Raw genomic sequence first — 22,699 nt, 5'->3', positions numbered from 1 at the left:
ATGGATCTGAGGTGGTTAAAACTGCTTCACCAAACTGACCTGAGTGCAATTAGTTATGTAAAGGAAAGAGGGGTGAAAATACCTTTAATGATCAAAATCACCATTTTTTCAAGTCACTTTAGGTAACATTGATTCATTTTTGGAACTGAAACGTTGGTGTAGATGGAAAGTGTAATGAATTATATAATCTATGATTTAAACTACAGGATGCAATATTAGTCTAGGATGAGTGTGCAGATATAAAGGAGGTTATTTCAGCTAAAGATCAAAGGGTCAATGATTCGAAGAAAAAGAAGTTGGTGTCCGAAATGTGCCTGATCTAAAATGCAGGTCTTTCACACCATATTATTCCACACAAGTACAAATGCACACATGAGGCTAGTTTGTCAATGTACTTCCTGCACTTTTTCAACAACACTTACACTTCATTGTCATTTTGCTCATTCTGCATACCTACCTTATCTCCATATTACACTACATATTTATTATTTATTTTTTATCACATCTTTATATTCTTATCTTACATTCTCTTATCTTGTAGTGTCCTTATCAAGTATTGCAGGTATGTTAAGTGGTACCTGCAGAAAATGCTGATTGGGGTGTCCATCAGGGGCCTTGATATTTACGGTCTACTTTGGAAAGATAATAATCCATATTGTGGTTTTATTATTTTGATGTGGGGGGTAAAGGGGGGGGGGGCACACCATTAAATCCACCCCTGCTGCTGTTAGTCCTACCACTTCATGCCCCCCCCCCCCACAATTATGGGAAAAACTCCAGCAAAATGGCAGAATCATCACATAAAAGATGATTTTTACCAAATGAAAAATCCACAATTATAAATGCAGCTACAAAAGTGAGTCAAATTCTGCTGAATGTCAGTGATTAGGGGACTGACTGTCTGAAGTGTCCTCAGATCTGAGGAACAGCTGACCTAAAGGTTATCTCAAAGACCTGCATATGCACTGCAGATTAGATTGTCCACCCCTGACCTAGATGGATAGATAGCACTGAAGCCTCTCTAAAATATATCTTTTTTCAGTTTAGGCGTGTACGGCCCCTCGCAGTATTACTATAGATCTGACTCACCATCTCTGTGCAACTGTGCAAGATGGGATTTAGTTCAGGGGCCACTTGTATCCAAGATGCTGTAAGGTGCACAGAACAGCGAAGGGCAGTAATACACTGAGGTCTGATGAGTCATCGTTCACCCATTTTCCTACATAGAGTGGGTGTTTGTTAGGATAAAGTCAAAGGATGCCTGATGAGAGTCTGGTGATAGTCATTAGGCCTGCTGATTGCCCTGAGTGGTCATATAATAGCCAGAGAATATGAGGCCACTTTTTAAGACCAGGTGCATTCAGAGGTGCAGCCACTGTTCCCTCATATTGTTCCCATATTCTAAGATGTTAAAGCTCCTGATGCTGTAAACACAAAGATGAAGGCAAACACCTGCCACAGCCTCCCCATTCGCCAGATCTGAACACAAATGAGCCATTATGAGACATTCTGGAGCTTAGAGTACATTGGCGATTTCAGCCTCCATAATCTGTAAAGAACCAGAGACTTGAAGAATAGTCCAATATGGTATGACATACAATCAAGAAGGACTGACACTGTTCTGAAACCAAAGGGTGTTATTATTAGGTGTTTGATATTAATAATCCCCTAACCCCACTCTGCCCCCGATCGACTCGTCTGCAGTACAGCTGCTAGTTTCCAGACTTTAGAAATTTCAATATAAAACATCGTAACATAAAAACAAATCCGACCGAAAAAGATTTTTCAGACATAAAGCCACTTAAATAAAAATATTAATAAACTTAGTTAGCATTTCACCCCGAGACTCTGAATAGGACAAGCAGTTACAGAAAATAGAAAGTGGATGGATGGATGTTAGCATTACAATATGGCCATCAGGGGAACTGTGCACTTCTTGTTTGTTTATATGAATAACATACACTCACTGCATAAAGTATGCTGATCCCAGCATTTGTATCTCTATGACGTTCCAAAGACCAATGTCTGTCATAGGCCTATAGATTAAAAACTAGTTAAGATTATCAAAAACAGAAAAAAGTACTGTCCCTTTAAATATGATTTCAGATTTCACCCATGATTTCAATATCAATATGTACACTGCATATACCCACAAGTCACAGCATTCAATGTGTAGCACTTGGCCAACCACCTTGTAACATGGGGACTCCCAGCCCTCCTTTTTGATGGACCCAATAACTTGAAGCTCCTTTAAATAGGAAGAAAATAACAGCCCGGAAAAAGACGAATTCAATTACATATTACTATGTTGCACAACAACTTTGTGGCACCGGTCACTCTGGTGGCGGGATAGTGGCCAATCAGTGGTGGGCTGGAAAACTTAGGATACAAAGCCAGGAATGAAATTAAGCAGAACAAGTAAAATTAAACACAGGTAAGGCAGTTTTCAAGACTGCGTAAACCAGACATCCTGTAGGAAAAGCTGACCAAATGCTGCAGCCGCTGATCTAAGTGAGACAAGATTTATACTGATTGTTGCCACGGGTCAAATCTTTGAAAATAACATCTTTGACTGGGGGCAGACGTCTCCAAAATACTTATAATGCCAAAGAAACCCGTGTTACTATGTCTGTGAGCACGTGTTTGTTCACTATTCAAATTTATGCATGTAAATAAAACTTCTCGAAATTGGTTTGTTTTTGATTAGCATCTTGTGACTGTCAGGATTTAAACTAGAACATGTTTGGGTACATTTGCCCAAGATCAGGAAGTTCTGATCACTCGTGCAGTTTTCAAACAGTGGGGCAGGCTAAAGATACACAAGGCTACTTTTTCAGCAATGTTGTCAGGCAGTTGCCAGCTTGATGGGCAACGGGCAACTCATCTGGGTCTGAATGATGGTGAAAAGTTGCCCACTGACTATCAAAGTTTTTCAAAAAGAAACTTATTCCCCAATATTACTGGAAAAGTGCCCGAGCTACATTGCTCAAAAAGTTGTCCTGTATATCATCACTGGCTACAATGGCTACTATATTACTAGGTGTTTCAATTGTTTTGTCCATCTCCTGTTTATTCAGCAGATCTGTATGTGCTTTTAACACTAGAACAGGATGAACATCAAGTGTATTTTCCAAGCAGCATGAACATCAATGTTTACTCATTATTTGCAAAAGCAAGATATAACATAGAAGACACTTTCTTCTAAAGTAATGTACAATTGAAGAAGCAGGGTCAGGCATTCAGGATCTTGCTTGTGGGACCAACAGTGAAAGCACTTTGCTGACCATGGGATTTGAAGCTTTGGCCTTAAATTCACAGGCACAGAGACCAAACCCACAGAGCCCAAACCCACAGAGCCATACACCACCACATTCATCTTCATCTACCTCAATGAAATGTCTGAAGATCAACAACAAGAGTGTGGATCCTGAATTACAGTGTCCACTGCAGCCTTGCTGTTGAAGACACCATGAAAGTGGACACATAATGAATCACACCAGCAATTTCACTGACAAACACCTGACGCAGCTTTTCATGTCCCCTATTACAATACCAAATGCTGAAAATGGGCATATACCCTCTGCCATAAACTATTTATTAACTGCATAAGCTGGGAGTAACACTACACTGCCTGTACAAGCTAAGACAGACAGCAAGCAAGTATATTGACCAGCATTTGAGACTCTGCACATCGATATCCATTAAAAATAAATGCCAGGGGACATCTAGTTAAACTTGTTAGCAGTATCTGTATGGTGTGAAAATAGCTAAAGGTGACACTTGTGCTTTCATACTCTCACTTTACTTGTGCTTTCATACTTTTTTTTTTTTTTTTCCCCCCCCCATACTCTCATACTTTCAACCCCCCAAAAAGCTATTTGTAGGATTTGGAGCTAACGGGTGGATCGTGGGTGATCGTGTTTTTCAACATTTTATTGATATGTATGAAATATGTACAACAATCATTAAAAGAAAAAAAAAAACCTTACAATTTTAATCAGTCCCAGATATATGGTCACAGCTGAAAAAAACAATAAGGCATAACTGAACCACATATCTCAAGCAGTCCAAGAGGAATTCATAGGCTATTTGGTTGTTTTTGACCAATGGAATGTTTTGCTGCGGAAGGGCCTTGAAGGGCTAATGATTATATGAAAATCAGATATTTTTTATAATTCATTTTTGTTGGTAGTTATAGTCCTTATTTAATTTTTTATGGAGATTGTATACACAGCATTGCAATAATTTAATTCAAAGTCTATATAGCAAAAATCACAGGGAACGAGGTGGGAACAACCTGCGCAGGATGCCAGTCTGTCACAGGGCACAGGGCAGGTACACCCTCAGTGGGATGCCAGTCCGTCACAGGGCACAGGGCGGGTACACCCTCAGTGGGATGCCAGTCCGTCACAGGGCACAGGGCGGGTACACCCTCAGTGGGATGCCAGTCCGTCACAGGGCACAGGGTGGGTACACCCTCAGTGGGATGCCAGTCCGTCACAGGGCACAGGGCGGGTACACCCTCAGTGGGATGCCAGTCCGTCACAGGGCACAGGGCGGGTACACCCTCAGTGGGATGCCAGTCCGTCACAGGGCACAGGGCGGGTACACCCTCAGTGGGATGCCAGTCCGTCACAGGGCACAGGGCGGGTACACCCTCAGTGGGATGCCAGTCCGTCACAGGGCACAAGGAGCAGTACACCGTGTGTGGGATGCCAATATATTACAGGGCACATACACACTGTGCAATTTATAAAAGCCAATTGGCCTGACTGCATGTCTTGGAGCTGAGGGAGAAGCCAGAGTACCTGGAGGAAACCCATTCGTCACAGGAAGACAAGAACACAGGAGAGGTTTCCTCACCTTGGAAGTGTGAGGCAACAGTGCCACCCACTGAATCATTAGATTTCCCCATGTCGCTTGTCCTTAACTGCATCACATGGTAGCTGTTGCATAACATCTGCCAGCGATACTCTCATCAGTGAGTGAACTCATGTCGTCTAGAAATCCCCATTTAACAGGGTAATTCTGCAAACACTGGAAACAAAGATCTGTAGCAGGAGTTTCCCATGCACTGCTGCCATTTCCGTTTCCCTTGAGCGAGACTCAGATATGGTTGGCGTAGTCTTTATCGCTGCCAACGGTCTTATTGCGCTCAGCGTCCACAGAGGCGTACAAGTCGGATCGTAGGGAGACGACGTCAGTGTCCACGGCAGTCTCCGAGATTTCCTCTGCTCTGGGCAGCGTCATCACATCAGAGTACTGGATCTTCGGAGAGCTGCGGGCTGAAGGAGGCTTTGGGGCTTTCAGCTTCAGGTTGGCGTAGCAGTCCTGTTGTCCGGAATGTGCCTGAGATAAAGTACAATGTCAGATAAGATAAAATAAGATGAAGTTCATTGAATTTCTCGCAGGGGTGAAATTGTGCACAAACTCATCGCTTGAGCTATCTGCCTTTAGTAGTGATTAAATGCTACGCCATCTGCTGGTCAGTCCAGTGTAATGTCACATCTGGCTGTTAATGGAGTCACGCCCTTTCTGTAAGAAAAGCGTTTTGCACTGTGAGAAGCAACCTCACTGCAGCGCTCTGCGGTTGAGAAGCACTCTGAAGAATGAGGTCAAAGGCAGGAAACGAGAGGAAAAACAAGTGCAATTTCAAATTTAAATACGTTTAAGTTTAAAAAAAAACACCCAGTCTGTAGTTTACTGGATCGGGAACTGTGTAATAAAGTTAAAGGACGCAAATGTTCAAAAAACATAGACAATGTTGCTCACCATGGACACTTTTTAAAGCAGCTAAATGAGACAATGTGTTGTCACAGAAATCACTATTAGGCAGAAACTCATGTGAGTGATTTTCAGTATCACTTTTTTGCAGTCCTTAATCAAAGCAGCCACCTCACTGAATCAGTATATAACTGTGCAGCAACCGAACAACAAATAATATGTAAAACCTTGGTCAAATTAATTGGATTTATGGAGTATAAACATAAGGCACGCACTTACAAATCAGCGTGAAATTAATAAGAAACAGTTTATGCACAAAATGAAAATACAAGGGAGCGAAATGAACTGAACAGAAACAATGGGAAGTGCACCAGCACACCACATCTAAAGTGATGTGATGCTCTGCCTCAATAATACAACGAAAAACAATTCAGCCTAACAAGACATACAGAATAACAAATGTACCGCTGTTCTGATGCTAACGTCCAAAAGCATAGACAGATGCAAAACTCTATCATTTCTGTTTTGCTGAGGCTTAATAGGCCCCAGATGTAAAGATATTGGGAGTGTATTTGGGGTCATTTTCACAGAAAGAGACTATATACTTTGCCAACAGCCTGTAGAGTCAAAATATTCCACAGGGGACATGCAGTTGTACCTTTCATGGGATACTCAAAACTGAACTGCATCTGTACAAATATAGCTATCTGCATTTATAAAAACCTAAGGTGGTTTGGGCAGATTATATAACACAAATTATATTTCATCTTACTGACATTATGGGATGTTTAGATTTTAGAGGCTGGTAGTCACAAGTTTACATTTACTCAGTTACAAGTGCTTGAGTAAAATTTGGAGGATTCTGCACTTTTCAATACATTACTTTTAATCACATTTATTTGCAAAGAAAACATTTTTCACATTTAAAAAAAAAAATCATCCAGAATGCTAGGATCTTCGGAGACATGTTGTCTTTTAAGCAGAAAAAAGGTTCACTGCACACCAGCACCTTCACATACAGTCTGTCATGTAAGAAGAGCAGACTGACGTAACATGTAATACATAGAGGGGTTGGTGAATAACTCGACAAACCCCTTAGGATCACACAAAATAAACATGTATCTTTAATTGTACAAAGAAGAACAGCTGTTTGTGGTCTTGCATGAAAATAAATTAGGAATATAAAACAGAAACTCAGTGTTCAGTGATTTGTCTTTTGGTGTGTTTGGAGTTTAAATTCAGTTGTTTAGAAATATTTTGTGTGGGCTTCTTGAAAAAAAGTTGGAGTAGTAGTTTTATTTCCCCCTTTATTTTAATTTCGCAAATTCATATTGTTTGATTTTAACCTTGATAACAACTTCTTGTTGTTATTGTTATTTTTCATATAACTCTCCTATTTGCACAATTTAACTTTACAAATGTGCTATTCCTCGGCCATACTACGCATCTGTCAGTTATCCAGAATGAACTGGATCATTTGAAAAACAAAGTGCAGCTTTAAAAAAATAATTTAATTAAATTCTTTTTATTTTTCACTTTTTTGTCTTTAATTTGAGTCCTTGGTTTTTGGAAGTAGCAATACTTTTACTGAAGCTTGTTTTTCTCCCTTGAGTATGTCATTTACCACCTGTATTTATATACTCTGTCCACACATGCTCACCTTCTGTTTGGGAGGCTGATGCTCACTGGCTGTAGACGAGCTTGGAAGCAGATCCACTCCTGCTGGAAAACAGGGAGCAGGAAGCAAACATCAGCCTCTATCGTCATCTAACCTGACATGTAAATGCTTTGATATAAACCCCCTAATGTAAGCGTATAAAACCACTGAAAAGGCAAAGAATTCCTAGCTGGTGGCTGGCAGTACTTTTCTGATCAATGAATTCACAAATTTGATTATTTTAAGCCTTACTGCACTGATCTGCTAGTTTCCTTCATATTTGTTAACTGATAATGCATGAATATAATAATTAAGATTAGGGTTTATGAACAGTAAGTTTGTCCTTATGGAAAATGGTAAAAAAAATGTATACATCCATATTACATAAACTGTAATACGTCCATATTTACACTGTGTTTTCTCTCAGAGTTTGAATTACGATAACTTGTCTAAATGGGGACCATACATTCATTTCTATAGGAAAAACCCTAATCCCAATCACGACACCCTTAACTCCTACCCAGCCCTAACCTTAACCATAAGTAACCAAACAAAAAAACAACAGTTTTGGCATTCTTCATTTTTTGATTACGTTCACAGATTTTTATAAAATTGAGGTTATCCAAATGGGGACCTGAAAAATGTCCCCAACAGTAAAGAAGTTTCAGGTTTCACCACATTTTGGGGACATTTTGGTACCCAAATGTGATCTATGCGAACACACACACACACACACACACACAATTAATTATATATTTCTACGGGAAAATCTCTTATCACAACAAGACAACCTTAACCCCTACCCAGCCCTAACCTTAACCATATGTAACCAAACAAAATATGAGACTTTTGGCATTTTTTCTTTTTTGATTTCATTCATATTACATTGTGGGGACCTGAAAAGTGGTTCCCCACAATGTCAAAAAACAGGTTTTTATTACATATAATTTAAGCCTAATCCACACACACACACACACACACACACACAGACTCACGGGTCTGGGTGTAGGTGATGTTTCCATAAATGGGGTTGTCTTCCATGTCCTTCAGTTTGAGACTCAGACTGTTGTCACACAAACCAATTCCAGGAGAAAAGATGACAGAAAAAATCCACAGTAAGCGCACCTGTAACCCAAAGCTCAGACATGCCAGCAGCCACTTTGAATTACACAAATATAAGATATTAAGGAATCGAGATGCACCTTCTCCTGAAGCGAGGTATGAATTTACTTCTTCCATCTGCAACGGGAAGAAAAGTGTGACATATCTGTATTGTTTTTACTTAGTAATTCCCCTATTCAGGAAGGCATACACTCCCAGAGCAGGCAATAAGATCAAATAAACAAACAGCTGAGTGAGTGAGTGAGTGAGTGAGTGAGTGAGTGAGAGTGAGTGAGTGAAACATGAGTGTAGCGTAAAGGAAGATCCCGCTGAGGTTTTCCTCACCTGTGCAATGGCTGACTATAAAACAAAGAAGCATCCATCCCCCACATAATGTCAGCAAAGCACAGACTATGGCCAGGATCAGCCACAGCTCAGCGGACCCACATAATTTCCCCAAACCTGTTGGGAGCAGGCAACAGACAAAATATGGGAGTCATAGACAACTGAATAATGACCTTAACAGCAGAACCACAGAAGCAAATTAACGTACCTAACATCAAATAATGTGTGTCTACAATGGTACAAACAGAAGAATATAATGAAAATAAAATAAGATGACTAAACAAATAAATATCAGTATTATTTAGTTAGTATATGGCTCACATATTAATTATTATTGTTGTTGCTATTATGTCCTTATTGCTTCCGCCATATTTTGTGGAAATCTGCCATGAAACAGCTTCACTGATTATTGCATTGTCATTTGGTAATAGCCTTACACACACACACACACACACACACACACACACACACACACTTGATAGACTCCGGTCCCCCTGCAACCCCAGTTGGGATTAAGCAGTTTCAGAAAATGGATGGATGGATGGATCCATTCAAATTATAGTTCTAAAAGAGCTGTTCTGAGGTAATTGACAAGAAGTCTCATTGAGTGATTTTTAATTAGTAACACCTTTGCAGTAACAGAAAACACCAAACGTTTGTCTTTGTTATCCCTTTGGGAGCCAATGACTACAATTGCAATTAACAGCAAAATGGCAAGAACAAAACTGAATGAGTCAGTCAAAAAAACATGATACTTGATAAAAAAGAAAATGTCTGTGTGGAATATATGTGAAGATATGTGAACAGGGGCAATGCTAAAGATTGTGGGCCCTATGAAAACATGTCATATTGGGCCCCCCAGTCCAGACCAATTCAGTTATTTTCCAAATTTTTAGGGCCCCTATCACTCCAGGGCCCTTGGAATCGTCCTAACTCCACCCCCCCCCTGTATGTTAAATACTGCTTGTCAATGTACTTTATTTGGGACATGCACGTGTAATATTTTGACAAAAGAGTAATTGTACCAAAACCATATTAAAGCTCTCCTACGCAGTGTCATGTCTTCCTTGATAGATCATGGATCGACAGTCGGGCTGCTTCTCATCTTTGTCACATAACGTAAGTTTTAAATGGTTCTCCAAGACAAGAACCATTTGATCAACAGACCTACTGCGGATAGTAATAAGATGTGCAACTCACCTACTAAGTTTGTACAGTTGCAGAGATTTTCCATATCAATGTCTTTCAACCTCTATATATGTCAAATACATCCAAAAGTGTGCGGTTTTATTCAGCTCTGCATCATCTTTCCTTCTTTATCAATGAGTCAAAAAATCGTTAAAAGCTCACGAAAACGTTTTTCCAGACGGTTTGAAATGATAGTTATGAAGTGCAGGTTGTAAATGGGACGCTGACGACTGAGCGGGTGGTTTTGAAGGAGGTTGTAGCAGGATGCACGCTGTGCATCACCTCTTCAGCACGGGCTAAACGCCTGCTTGCAGAAAACCACGATCCTGTCTACGACAACAAGAAAAGCAGTGAGGAAGAAGGTGGAGGTCACTAACACACCCGATCTTATAATTTCTTCCATATTTATGAACTGAAATCCGATGGAAATTTCACTTATATTTTAATAATAATAAAATAGAACTAACCCTGAAATTATTAGAGTTTTATAAAAAAATATACGCAAACTGATCAGAATCTAACCTTCAATTTGTATTGTTTGGGAAAACTAAAAATAGGTAGAAATCTTCATGCTCGTGCATAAAAAATCTCGCCAGTTACTCATATATCGTATAAAGTTTATAGATTCTGGGAACAGATTGGTTATATGGTACCTAATATAATTTGAAAACTCCTATCAGAATCTGATTTTTTTTTTTAATACACAGAGTTTAGGCTGTTTTTACTACAAAGTGTAATATAGTTACCAGCTTCAATTTCTTTGTTTCTCTGTAGTTTGAATTTTACGTTGTAATCCACATTATTCTCCTTTAAATCAAATCTTTTTACAATTAGGTGGGAAAAATGAATACACAATCCAATTACTTGAGATCACACTGTAACTGGTGTAAACTCTGGGGGGCGCTGCAAATCATTAGTTTGGTTTTACGGTTAATAGGCTATGCAACAAAATATTCTCATTGCAGCTCTCTCCTTAATGAAAAGATGAGAAGACAGTAGAAATGGTAGTTGTTATTTAGGTATGCCAAGTTAATATGCTAATCATTTTGACAAACAGAATAGGTAAGAAGATAAGCTTTTTGAATAATGTGTGTGTTACAGTTGTGAAATTCCTGAATGAAGACTTCTGCACTAGTGATGCGCGGGTCGTCTCGTAACCCGCGGGTACCGCGGGTCGGGTTGGGCCGGGTAAAGAAATTGTCACTTTATTTGCGGGGCGGGCTGAGGCGGGCCAAATAATTTAATAAAAGCGGGACCCGCGGGTTGGAAAAATACCCGACCCGCGCATCACTATTCTGCACTACTGTGAAATTCTCACAGATTTTATGTCATGACTATCAAACCATCTAGAAATTTCCATCAAGAAGATGAAAAAAAATCGGAGGCCTCTTCCGGAAAGCTGAGATTATAAGATTTTATTGCCGTCAAATGAAAGATGGCCAGTAAATGCATTTTCAGTTCACAGATACTCAAAACTACATGACTCCCGGTCGACATGGTGCTACGCACTGAGAAGCACTGGAAAACTGCAAAAGTCATAAATAAGACTTCCACTAAGTAAAAATCACAGAGAAGATGCTTAGGCTTGAAAATACCTGAAAAGTGACTTTACATAGTTCTTTGGACTGAAGAAATGAGAGCATCACAGACATCTGAAGATGGTTGGATGGAATCGAAAGGTTTCAAATCAATTACAGGTGTACTACTTCACGTGATACCAACTGAACGGAGAACGTCTGGTCTGCTCTGCAGCGGAGATCAGGTATCTATTACCGAAGCAACACTGTGGAAGGGATATGCTGCACACCGTTTCCTAAAATCACACAAAAGATATTCACCTTCAATAGACAAAGAACAAGTTGGATATACATTTTTATTACAGGAAATTTACTTTCCATCATTCAGTATTAGCGCTTCTAATTTCAAATTTACATGTTAGTTGCATAATAAAGTGGTAGGTTTAAAATTCTGACTTCTTCACATTGTAAATACAAATGGTGTCACAATACAAATACAAATACAAATAATCCTCCCGTTAAACCATATATTTGCTTCTTTTATTTTATTAACATCGTTTTGCATAACATCCAATGAGCTATTTCCCCTTTCGTTCTTAAGCAGAGCAGGTAAAATCCAAAATATACCAAATCTGGTTCAAGGAATATACTAGGGATTCAAATTAAAGTATAGATACAGGACCTAATCATGTACATATAGCATGGACACTATGAAAGGCTTTGGTGTGCTACCATGAATTGCTTATCTTATGGCTCTGCGTATTCGTCATTTAACACGTTGCATTCCCCTCTCTCAGAAGAGAGGGCGTGTTTTAGTGAAGTTTTCCTTCCTTTTCGTCCAGCTCAGGGCTGGTAAACCTTTTTCTCAGTGATCTGCTTCCGTAGAGCAGGATAAAATTCATATCTACAAAAAAATGTTCACGTTGGGGAGAAATTTGGTTTTGCTTTTTCTCCTTGCAGTTCCATGTACCTTTACAACGATCGGTAAGAATTACGCTTTCACGTTGATAGTTACAATGCAGTTTACGATAGAAGTTAAATTGTATGTTGTGCCACCGACGTGGCACAATTCACTGATTTTTTTGTCGTATGGTTTTATTATTGTGTTAAATATAATTTTTTCTTAATCTTTACTGATAATATTGATTTAACTAGAGCTGGCCGTGAATTTCACATTTTTTTGGAAAGTAAGTTAATACGAATCACTGGGAGATGACGTACGTTAAAGTACGGCAGCTAAGATATTTGAACATTTCATATTCGATTTCGAGGATTTAAATTATTTAAAAATTGGTTTATGGCATTTTATCAGTTTGGCCGTCTTTTACTTGGATACAATTTGCTACTATGACGCGCGGTAATAAATATTACGTTAGGGAAGTGGGTGTAGTCTTCAAATCAGTTGATCTAATGGGCTTAGAATGAATTTATGTTTAAGAATTAACATTTTATGTTCTATGTACTTTTACCGTAGTATTTGATGTTGTTAACTGGAGTACTATAGCCAATCAGTTTCCCATACAACGCACTTACTACTTTGGTGACGTGTCTTAAAAGCTCGCCTCGCTGTCAAGCGATCGCTTTTGCCCATGGGCCATGTTTACTACTACTACTACCGACCGTTCAGTTTGTAATAGAAATACGAAATAGTGCGAAATCATGTAGGCTACCTAGAAATCGTTGTATTGTTCGGAGGTTTTATATTTCAGAGAGCCGTGGTTAATTCTGTAGGGGAATCGTGTTAGTGACATTCGCTGTATTTTTCGAGATGTTACAAATAAAATAATTATTCATTCTTGAACCATGGACTGTAGAGGGTGCAAATCTGTTAAATTAAGAGTTGACCTAGAACTGGGTGTGTTACAGTGAGTTTTTTTTCCCTATTGCACGTATTTATAAATCGATATTTTTTAGCTTGCTTGCCACTAAGGAGCAAATTGTGATCAGTACGTAGCCTACAGTTACGGGTAACCGCCCTGAAGAGAACAATCACTTTCTTTTGATGCAGGACAGGTGAATGCTGTAGATGAGCATTCAGAAGAAACGGATTTAGTTGAGGATGAGGGTGATGATGAAGAAGAAGGGCTCGTTGAAGACACCAATGCATCAGACTCCGTAAGTGTGGTTTGACTGATGATTGATTTACAGTAAGCATGAAGTGGGCTGTTGGTTCAGCATGAAGAAGTGTTAAACTACTACCGTGTTGCCTCCAGAGATTCAGTCATGTTGGTAAATGTGTTGACCGATGCTCTTTGACAGGGTACCGAAGATGATACAGATGATGACTCTTTAGGCCCAGATGTGACATCTCATCCAGACGCTGACACCACCATCATATTCGTTACTGGGGAAGGTACATCGACAATCCGGAGCATATGAATTTCTGTGGAACCAGAGAGTGCAGTTCTTGTGCAGCTAATCTAATGCCATTTCCTGTTCCCAGAGTTTCCAGCCAATGAAATTGTCAAATTCTTGGTGGGTTTTACCAACAAGGGCACCCAAGATTTTGTTGTCCAGTCCCTCGAAGCCTCTTTCCGTTACCCACAAGACTATCAGTTCTATATTCAGAATGTGAGTATACTTGCATCAGTTTCAGCTTCCATCTGTGTAGCTAATAGTCCTAGTTAGTACACAGCACAGGCATGTTTATACAACCATAAAACAGTGCATGTATGTAACCAAAGTTAGGGGCAACAATTATGTAAAACTAATTATATATTAAGTTCTTAAAGGTAATCCTCTGTTCTCTCTAAGGAATGTAGACCTTGGTCATACTTTCATTTCTCTTTATATTAACCATTTAAACACAGTAGTGGTAAGTGACATGCATCTCCCTTTCTGAGAAACTGATTAAAGTAAATCACTGACAAGTTCTGTTATGAGGTTAAAATGCCCTTTGTTGCAGTTCACAGCCTTGCCCCTGAGCATTGTGGTCCAGCCTCAGAGACAGGCCTCCTTTGAGTATTCCTTCATCCCCGCTCAGCCTATGGCAGGCCGTCCTTTTGGCCTGGTCATCCTCCTTAACTATCAGGATGGTGAGGTGAGCAATACTGTCGTCTTCCCGCTCACTCCATCTGGTAGCTCAGATACTGTGTGTTTGGGCTACATATGTTTCTGCAACAGCCCTCTTTTTGGGCTTGCAGGGGACTGCTTTCCAGACTGCTATCTACAACCAGACGGTCACCATCACTGAGCGGGAAGAGGGACTCGATGGGGAAACGTAAGCCATTCTTTTTATATAATCGGTTATAATTAGCGAGAAATAGCCAGTGTGGTAATTTGTTGATTTAGTGATTTTACTCTTCTATGTCATGGCCTGTTCTCAGGATGTTCATGTACGTGTTCCTGTGCGGGCTGGGGCTACTCCTGCTGTTCGGAATCCACCAGGTGCTGGAATCTCGAAAGGTACGGATCCCAGGATAATTTACCTGCAGCTGAGGGATGGGTCGATGGGAGGGATTCCATTTCTTTTGTTTTTGGGGATCAGGAATTTGCAAAGCAGGTCTACATATGTTCCAGTCAGCTTTTTAGTCAAAATAATTCACAGTATTTACATTATTAATTGGGGAAGATAACATTACAAACTTTCCTTAAAATGAACAAAGCAGTAGATCATGTTCCTTAAAGTAAATTGCTCTTAAGATGGTTTGCAAACAGAAGAGGGATATTGTTCCACCCAGTACATTCTGCGCATGTAATGGTCACATGTAAAGCTAATGCAGTGCTTAAAGGGTTTGGGAAATGGGCCCATGTTCAGCAGTTTGTGGGTTCAAATCCCACAGTTGGCAGAGTAATCACCTCACCAACAGGCTCTTTAACAGGGCCCTTAACCTAACTGCTCTGGGGGTAGGATACTGGCTGGCCTTGTCCGCTGACCCCAAGCTTTCCTCATTTTTATATCCCTTTGGACAAAGGCAAACAAAAGTTCCTGATAAATAAAGGCAGAAGAGTAAAAGTTACATAGGACTCATGGTGTATTATGGTATTTTGCAGAGAAAGAGAGCACCAGCCAAGGTGGAAACGGGCACAGGTGGGATGAAAGATGTGGACATCAGCTGGATCCCCCAGGAGACCCTGAATGCCATGAGTAAATACCTTGCCTCCCCCCCCCCCCCCCCCCCCACCATGCTGGGCTTCAGGGATTGGCTGATACAGCCATGACACCAAAGGACACGTTGCACGAAATGAAGCCTGGTTTACCTGTCTGTCTACTGTCATTTTGCAAAACAACATTTTGCAAAAGACAACAATAAAGTGTCATGGGAAATGTTTTGTAGACTTCATCATGTGCTCCATTCCTTTGTTCATTTTCTCTCTCTCTCTCTCTCTCTCTCTCTCAGACAAGACTTCTCCTAAAGTCTCTCCGAGGAAGCGAACCAAGAGAGCAGCTGGTACTGATCAGTAGGCCCTACCATCTACACTGTGAGGCAGATACTGAAGCATGGTCCTACAGCCCCAGGAATCGAGATCCTCTTTGTTAAGCCCAGTATTGAAGTGTGGATGTGCTGCTTTGGTGGTTAAAAAAAAATGGAACTTTCTTTGGACCTGAAAGCCTCTTGTACTGGACATTGCCAGTGAGAGAGCAAATTCTCTGTAATTTGCATATTTTTTATGCATACGTCTCCGTGAGCAGTAGTCTTTTAACATGTCTGAACCACCTTGCCAGAGAGGCAGCTGCATTATTTTATTTTTTTTTCCTTTTGTGTTTTGCGGTGATGTCACACCAAGGAAATAATTCAAAGGGCTGAAGGTGCAGATATACTTATGACACTAATGGCCTTCCTTTAAACTTCAAATGTATGGCGCACAAAATGGATACTCCTACTCTTAGGTATAATTAGAGCAGCCAATGAATACTCTGAAGATGGTGTTAGGACTGTGTAATGCTGTCAAAGAGGAATACTGGTGTTGCGCACAGTATTATCTAACCGCTCTAATAAAATCACCTAGTATTTCTTTACAGCATTCATTTTTGTAATTACTGTAACATGTTGGTTATTTCCCCTAAAGTAACACTGAGAAAGAAAATAAAGTCTGGGTTTAAAATTGCACTGAACTATTTATTTATAAGGAGGAAGGTGATTTGGTGGATGTTATTGGTCAACAGCGACTGTATACAGCCTTGCTGAAAAATGTTAACATCTTTCTTTGATTGAAACAATGGTATGTTCTTCATACTGTTCTCCAACTAAATTGCGAAGAGATTCCTGTATTAAGTTTGGTCTAGTCTAGAATATTAGGCAGTGTATCAATGTCTAATATTCTAAACTGGATGTGTTTTTGACCCAAAACACTACTGTAATATTACTTTTTTTTGGTTCAGCAGGTATAGCGCCTAAAGTTTGGGGGCAAATCTGGCCCACTGGTCTACAACAAACCAAAGCAACTAATGGGTCCTAAAGATAATCCAGTTGAGAAGCCTTGCTCTAGATTGTTTTGAATATCTGACTGTTATGTAAGACAAAAATTGAAATGGAACAGGGCTGCACGATATTGAAAGAATGTTGCCGTGAGTTGTGCTGAGAAATCACTTATTTTTCCTCAATATTGTCTCCATGGAATCCAAAATATTCTCATATAGTGGAAAACTATTACCTTTTAGTGACAAGTTCTTTTTTGCTTTATTCCTTCTGACTCATTTTAAATTTCTTGCAAAAGCATCATGCTATATGTATGTCTGTTAGCAAGTATGAAAATGATTGACTGGCCACACTATGGCCTCCCTGAGTGAATGAACCCCAGTGTGAAAGTCTACTGCCTAACAACTATGTAGCTATCAATAGCATAAAGATGCAGATTCTTATTTGATCATCTTCCGCTTAATAGATCATTTACAGATTTGCAGCTAAGAGCTCTCCATTAGGCCAATTCTACTGCGACTTTCTAGCAACATTCATCAAATGCCCTAAATTAAAGGCAGTTAACAGCTTTCAAATTAATATTACCTGAATAACATAAAATGTGACAGAAACTTGACTCGTGATTATAGTTTACCACTGATTTTTTTTGTGTATGTGTCAAAATCCATGCCAATGGGCTGGAATAAGGGGTAACAAAACGGACGAATCAGAAATGGCTTGGGGTTGTAGGGAGACGAAACAAGACATCGAACTGCAATTACAAAGGTATGGATTTAATACCTTTTTCATACTCATAAACAAGATGAAATCTGTATTTCTGAAGAAAAACACAAGTTCATAGAACCTTAACCTTTGTTCAGAAACCATAGAAATCAGACATGGATACATTTTGTGATGTGTGTGGTAATGCAACCATTTAGGTTCAGGTCCATTTATAAATAGAGAAGTGTTCAGGTATTACGGTTACCTGCACATAAAAACATTTGAGATTGGATTTCAAAACAGATTATCAATTAGATGTTCATGTGCAAACTGTTCAGGAAGCATTACATGTTACTTAGCTGCTTTGCAAATGCATTTTATACAAGGAGACTTCAAGAGCTTAGAATTTTACACTGTTTAAATTGCTAGAGAATTTACCTTAACACTAGTGCCACTTCTAGTATTTGAGTTATTAAAGAATTAGACACTCAAGCATATTCTTATCCAACGCTTAACAAGTTGCCCTGAAATTAAATGAGTTCATCAAAAAGGAATGCTGGTTTTCTTATAGAAAACACAATCACCTCAAAACACATTTTAAAGACAAAAAAGAAGACCCTGGAAGTTGGTAGGTAAAATATACAAGCTTTCTTACTTAAAATTACCTCCTAGTATAACAATGTGTGAAGATCAGATACATTACGATAGACATGAACTTGTATCCCAGGGTTAATTTGAAGATGTTCAAAAATTCATTCTGAATCAAACTCAAAAATAAGCAAAATCTAATTGTGTGCCAAATTCACAAGTCAGAGGTAAGGTAGGTGAGTAAACAATTACTTCATTGATTAACACAGCAAACTATTAAAGATAAATACTGCAATGTTACAAAAAATAAACCTATCACCTATGGATGGTGATTGTGGACTGTGAATATATCATTAAAGTAATCCCCGGAGATATATATGTCCTGACATTCACTTAATCCATTTCCCCATGTGCCTCTAGTTTCTGTCAATATTGTTGCACAAATCCCAGAACCACTAAGTCACCTCCAGTTTCATGTAACTCGAGATAGCTGTTCCAGCACATTGCTTCACTGTCCCTTTAGTGTCCACTGGTAGCCCAACTGCCACTGAGCTGTAGGCAGGTTGTCAGAGGTTTGACTTGGCTCCGCTGTTCACCGGTATGGCACGGAGCTCTGTTCTCATGCACAGATACTCTCCAATGACCGCCATCAGTGCTATGCATGCCATGTTCACAAGCCACCAGGAGAGGGCGGCAGGGAGGTGGGAATTGTATATCCAGCAACCAATCATGTGGAAGAAGTGGACGGTGACAGTGAAGTCCAGGCACTGTTTCCCACGGCGGATGAAAAACCACAGACCAATTGCACTGCCAAAACAAGACAGAAGATCACACAATTGCTCCATGGAAGGCAAAGGTTCCCAAAGTGAAGTTCACAACCCCTGGAAGGTTCATGAGATACCAGCAGGAGGCTGTGAGCAGTGATAACGGGGGTCGTGAGTCTCTGGCTCTCTTATTTTGGGGGTCATGGGCTGAGAAGTTTGGCCATTTATGATCTAAGGGAACGTTACTGAACACCAAGGTGGTTTTAGTGTGGGGCTGTGGTGTCAAAAGTTCTGGGTTTAAGCCTGGAGTTGGTTCTGTCGATTCTGTCTTTGGTGGATGGCTTTGTGGATCAGGACTCTGTGTCCATGATCAGAAGGTCCCATGGTTGTTAGGGTGACGATACACAGGGCAACGTTTAAAGCAATGTTGCTGGGCAATGCTGCTGACAAATGTTGCTCAAGCGCTTTCCCTTTGATGCTGGGCCACAAATTCCTATTTCGTGATCATCCAGATCCACCTGGTTAGCAATTGCCTGGTAACACTGCTCAAAAAGGTACCCTGTGTATCATCACCTTTGAGCGAAGCTCTTAACCCCAAATAGCTCCAGGCAGTGGCTGATCCTGCTTTCTGAAATACACATCACTTTAGATAAAAGTGTCTGCTAAATTTAAAAATTAAAATTCACCTACCATGTGAGAGAGTTGAGGATGAAGGCCATCATTGACAGCCTGCCTTGAAGTGAAGAGAGCCCAAGAACCTGCAGGGAGACACATCTCAAACTCTGGCCAAACTGTTAAATCTACAAAAGGGGCAGGACATAGACAGAAACACGCAAAACTCACCTCATAACTGAATATCTGGTCTAGTGAACGGTTGTTCTGTACCAGACTATCCACCCCAGCCAACCATAGCCCTAGGAAGCTATAGTAGATGCATTGCATGAGGATGATCTGGTAGATTATGAGAGCAGGGTCCCATATATAACTCCGGAAATGACTTGCCATGCTAGGACCTTGGACAATGGATAGATCCCGGACGGCGAGAACAGGATGCCAGTTACGTAGCCACCACCAGCGCTTCTGGAGCCTGCAACATTTTCATACATATTAAAATCAAATGGCTCCATTTCAGCAACGCTTGATGGTAAAACTCCGGGCAGGTCAGTGAAAGGAGGTGAAAACTGGTTACGTCTTGCACGTAACTACACATAACAATCGGGAAAAAACGACTCACTTATGGCTAGCTAAATTTTTATAACGTAACTACGCTACCCCGTCAAAACACATTACGTGAAAATGTCTCACTCTAGAAATACAACAGAAAGCAACCACGCCAGAGAAATACGAACGTAAGAAAATAGGGTTAAAGTTACCTTCTAACAAGCTAACTAGTTAGCATTCGACACCATCATATGGCGACCGTTCGTCTCTCACCGTCAACCTTTATAAAGTCATATTAAACCGATTATCGAGCTACTTGCCGCTGACGGTCAACTTTGGAGCGCTAGCAAATATATTATGACACACAGAGAAAACATGATCAGGGCCTTACTTTTCTTTCTGATCCTGTGAAGTTGCTGACCAAGTGTGAAGATATTAAACAAAGACTGAACAAATCAAACAGGCATAAAGTGAGAAACATAAAGCGACGCCAAAGTTACAGCGCAGATCCTTCATATTTTTAAATTCTGACGCTGTCCAAACCAGCCGTGAACTTTACACCGGACACAGTACGGTATAAACAAAATAACAAGCTCTACAGTTAAACGACGACATTCCGCTGCTCACGATTGGCTTTCGGCGACATAACTCCTGTGAAACAATTGGATAACCTTTAACCTATCACGTCAGCGGAAGTCATCAAATGAGCACGTCCGCGTCGCACTCCTGGACCTTCTCTTGGGTTTTGATTACGTGTATTGCTGTATTTATTTATTATTTATATATTTATTAGACACAACGTCGACTGCAATGAAAGTACGAAGCACAGTTGCCTGAATACAGAAGACGTGTTGGTAGAAAGGGGCTTTTGGCCAATCGAAACAATTGATTCAGTAATAGACTCGTTCTTTTGAAACATCGTTTATAGTGACATCTAGTGGCAAAGTAGCGCTCCACGGACACCAGTTTTTAATTTAGGTGGTTAGTGGTGACACACCACAGCACACAACAATGAAATGTGTCCTCTGCATTTAACCCATATGTGACATAGCTGGGGGTAGCTAATTCACTACCCGGGGAGTAGTGCTTGGGGGCAAGTATCTTGCTCAGGGTACCTCAATGATCAGGGATTCAAACCAGTAATCTTTTGGTTATAAGTGCACTTCCCTAACCAGTAAGCCACCACTGCCCACCATGGTGTATTATGGCACCATAGAAACCTGCTAAAACACTATGCACGGTGTGGCATTATTAAAGATGTGTCCGATAAACATTAATGCCGTGACATTCATTTGGTTTTGTTATGTAATTGTTTCAAAAGTGGTGGGCCTAATGCTTAGAGGGATGTGCTTGTGATTAAAAGGTTGCCAGTTTGAATCCCCCACCAGCAAGGTACTTCTCCCCAGGCACTAAATAATAGGCTGATACTATGTCACATAGGGGTTGAATGCAGAGGATGCCTTTCATTGTTTTGTGCTGTGGTGTGTCAGCATTGATAATTAATCACTTAAATAAAACAAAAAAACTTAGACTGAGGTCTTTTCCTCTCTTACTAAAAATCACTTCTGCTTTGGGAAATACTTTCTCTAAACATCAAATATCTAAGCATGTACCCTCCCCGATCAAGAAGGCCCAGCAGAGAAACCAACTTCCTGTGGCACTTGAGATGCACGAGAATGCCACCTCCCTCTGCACCTTCTACCGAGGCACCATTGAGAGTATCCTCATAAAACGCATCACAGCCTGATTTGGATCCTTCAGCGCCTCAGAATGCCAGTCCCTTCAATGTCTTATCAAAACAGCAGAGAGGATCGCTAGGACCACGCTACCATCTCCACCAAATATATATAATGACCACTGCGTTCAATGATCGGGGGTCCTTCCCACCCCTTTCACACTGCCTTTGCTCCTCTGCCATCTGGTAAGAGGTTCTGCAGCCTCAAAGCCACAATATTGAAGCTAAAAACAGCTTTTTCCCCAGGTTTGCTGTTGTATGGTCTCTCTCTGAAAAGGACTAACGTTCCCCCTATTTGCACTGGAACCATAACTGTAACAAAACTGTAGCAAAAATCTATACTGCATGTTCAATACTGTAACCATAATCTATTATTGCACATTCTGGCCTGTACAACTTATGCCAATTTGCCCAGTTCTATATGTGTTTTTAAACTGTATTTTTGTTTAAAACAAAATAATTGTGAGGGGGGGTGGCATGGTGGTGCAGTGGTTAGCACTGTTGCCTCACACCTCTGGGACCTGGGTTCAAGTCTCCGCCTGGGTTACATGTGTGTGCAGTTTGCATGTTCTCCCCATGTCATTGTAGGGTTTCCTCTGGGCACTCTGGTTTCCCCCCACAGTCCAAAGACATGCTGAGGCTAATTGGAGTTACTCAATTGCCCATAGGTGTGCTTGTGTGAGTGAATGGTGAGTGAGGGCTGGCCCCCTGTCCAGGGTTGTTCCCTGCCTCATGCCCCCACAACCCAGTAGGATAAGCAGGTTGGAAAATGGATGGATGGAATAATTGTGAGGCATCAATTCATATAAAATTATGATTTAGAATATGTCTTTCAATCTACAAGATTTCTTTGTTGT

General features: G+C 40.4%; 2 protein-coding genes across 2 annotated transcripts; one reads left to right on the top strand and one right to left on the bottom strand.

Moving 5' to 3' along the window:
- The first annotated feature begins 12,339 nt into the window (after positions 1 to 12,339).
- LOC111861094 (translocon-associated protein subunit alpha-like) lies at positions 12,340 to 16,581 on the top strand. Its single transcript, XM_023845412.2, has 9 exons — positions 12,340 to 12,516; positions 13,541 to 13,647; positions 13,792 to 13,885; positions 13,976 to 14,103; positions 14,438 to 14,572; positions 14,676 to 14,752; positions 14,859 to 14,937; positions 15,526 to 15,619; positions 15,873 to 16,581. The coding sequence occupies exons 1-9, from the start codon at positions 12,447 to 12,449 to the stop codon at positions 15,935 to 15,937; spliced, it is 849 nt and encodes a 282-aa protein (XP_023701180.1). The 5' UTR covers positions 12,340 to 12,446; the 3' UTR covers positions 15,938 to 16,581.
- A 1,068-nt stretch (positions 16,582 to 17,649) lies between these two features.
- On the bottom strand, positions 17,650 to 20,761 carry sys1 (SYS1 golgi trafficking protein). The gene is made up of 4 exons (XM_023845421.1): positions 20,499 to 20,761; positions 19,790 to 20,033; positions 19,637 to 19,704; positions 17,650 to 18,989 (listed from the first exon to the last, which is right to left on the bottom strand). Exons 2-4 carry the CDS (start codon positions 19,949 to 19,951, stop codon positions 18,749 to 18,751), a joined length of 471 nt encoding a protein of 156 aa, XP_023701189.1. The 5' UTR covers positions 19,952 to 20,033; positions 20,499 to 20,761; the 3' UTR covers positions 17,650 to 18,748.
- Positions 20,762 to 22,699: the final 1,938 nt, after the last annotated feature.

Source organism: Paramormyrops kingsleyae, chromosome 8, assembly GCF_048594095.1.
Source record: "Paramormyrops kingsleyae isolate MSU_618 chromosome 8, PKINGS_0.4, whole genome shotgun sequence".
NCBI classification, from domain to species: Eukaryota; Metazoa; Chordata; class Actinopteri; order Osteoglossiformes; family Mormyridae; genus Paramormyrops; species Paramormyrops kingsleyae.
This window is presented reverse-complemented; position numbering and strand designations above follow the sequence as displayed.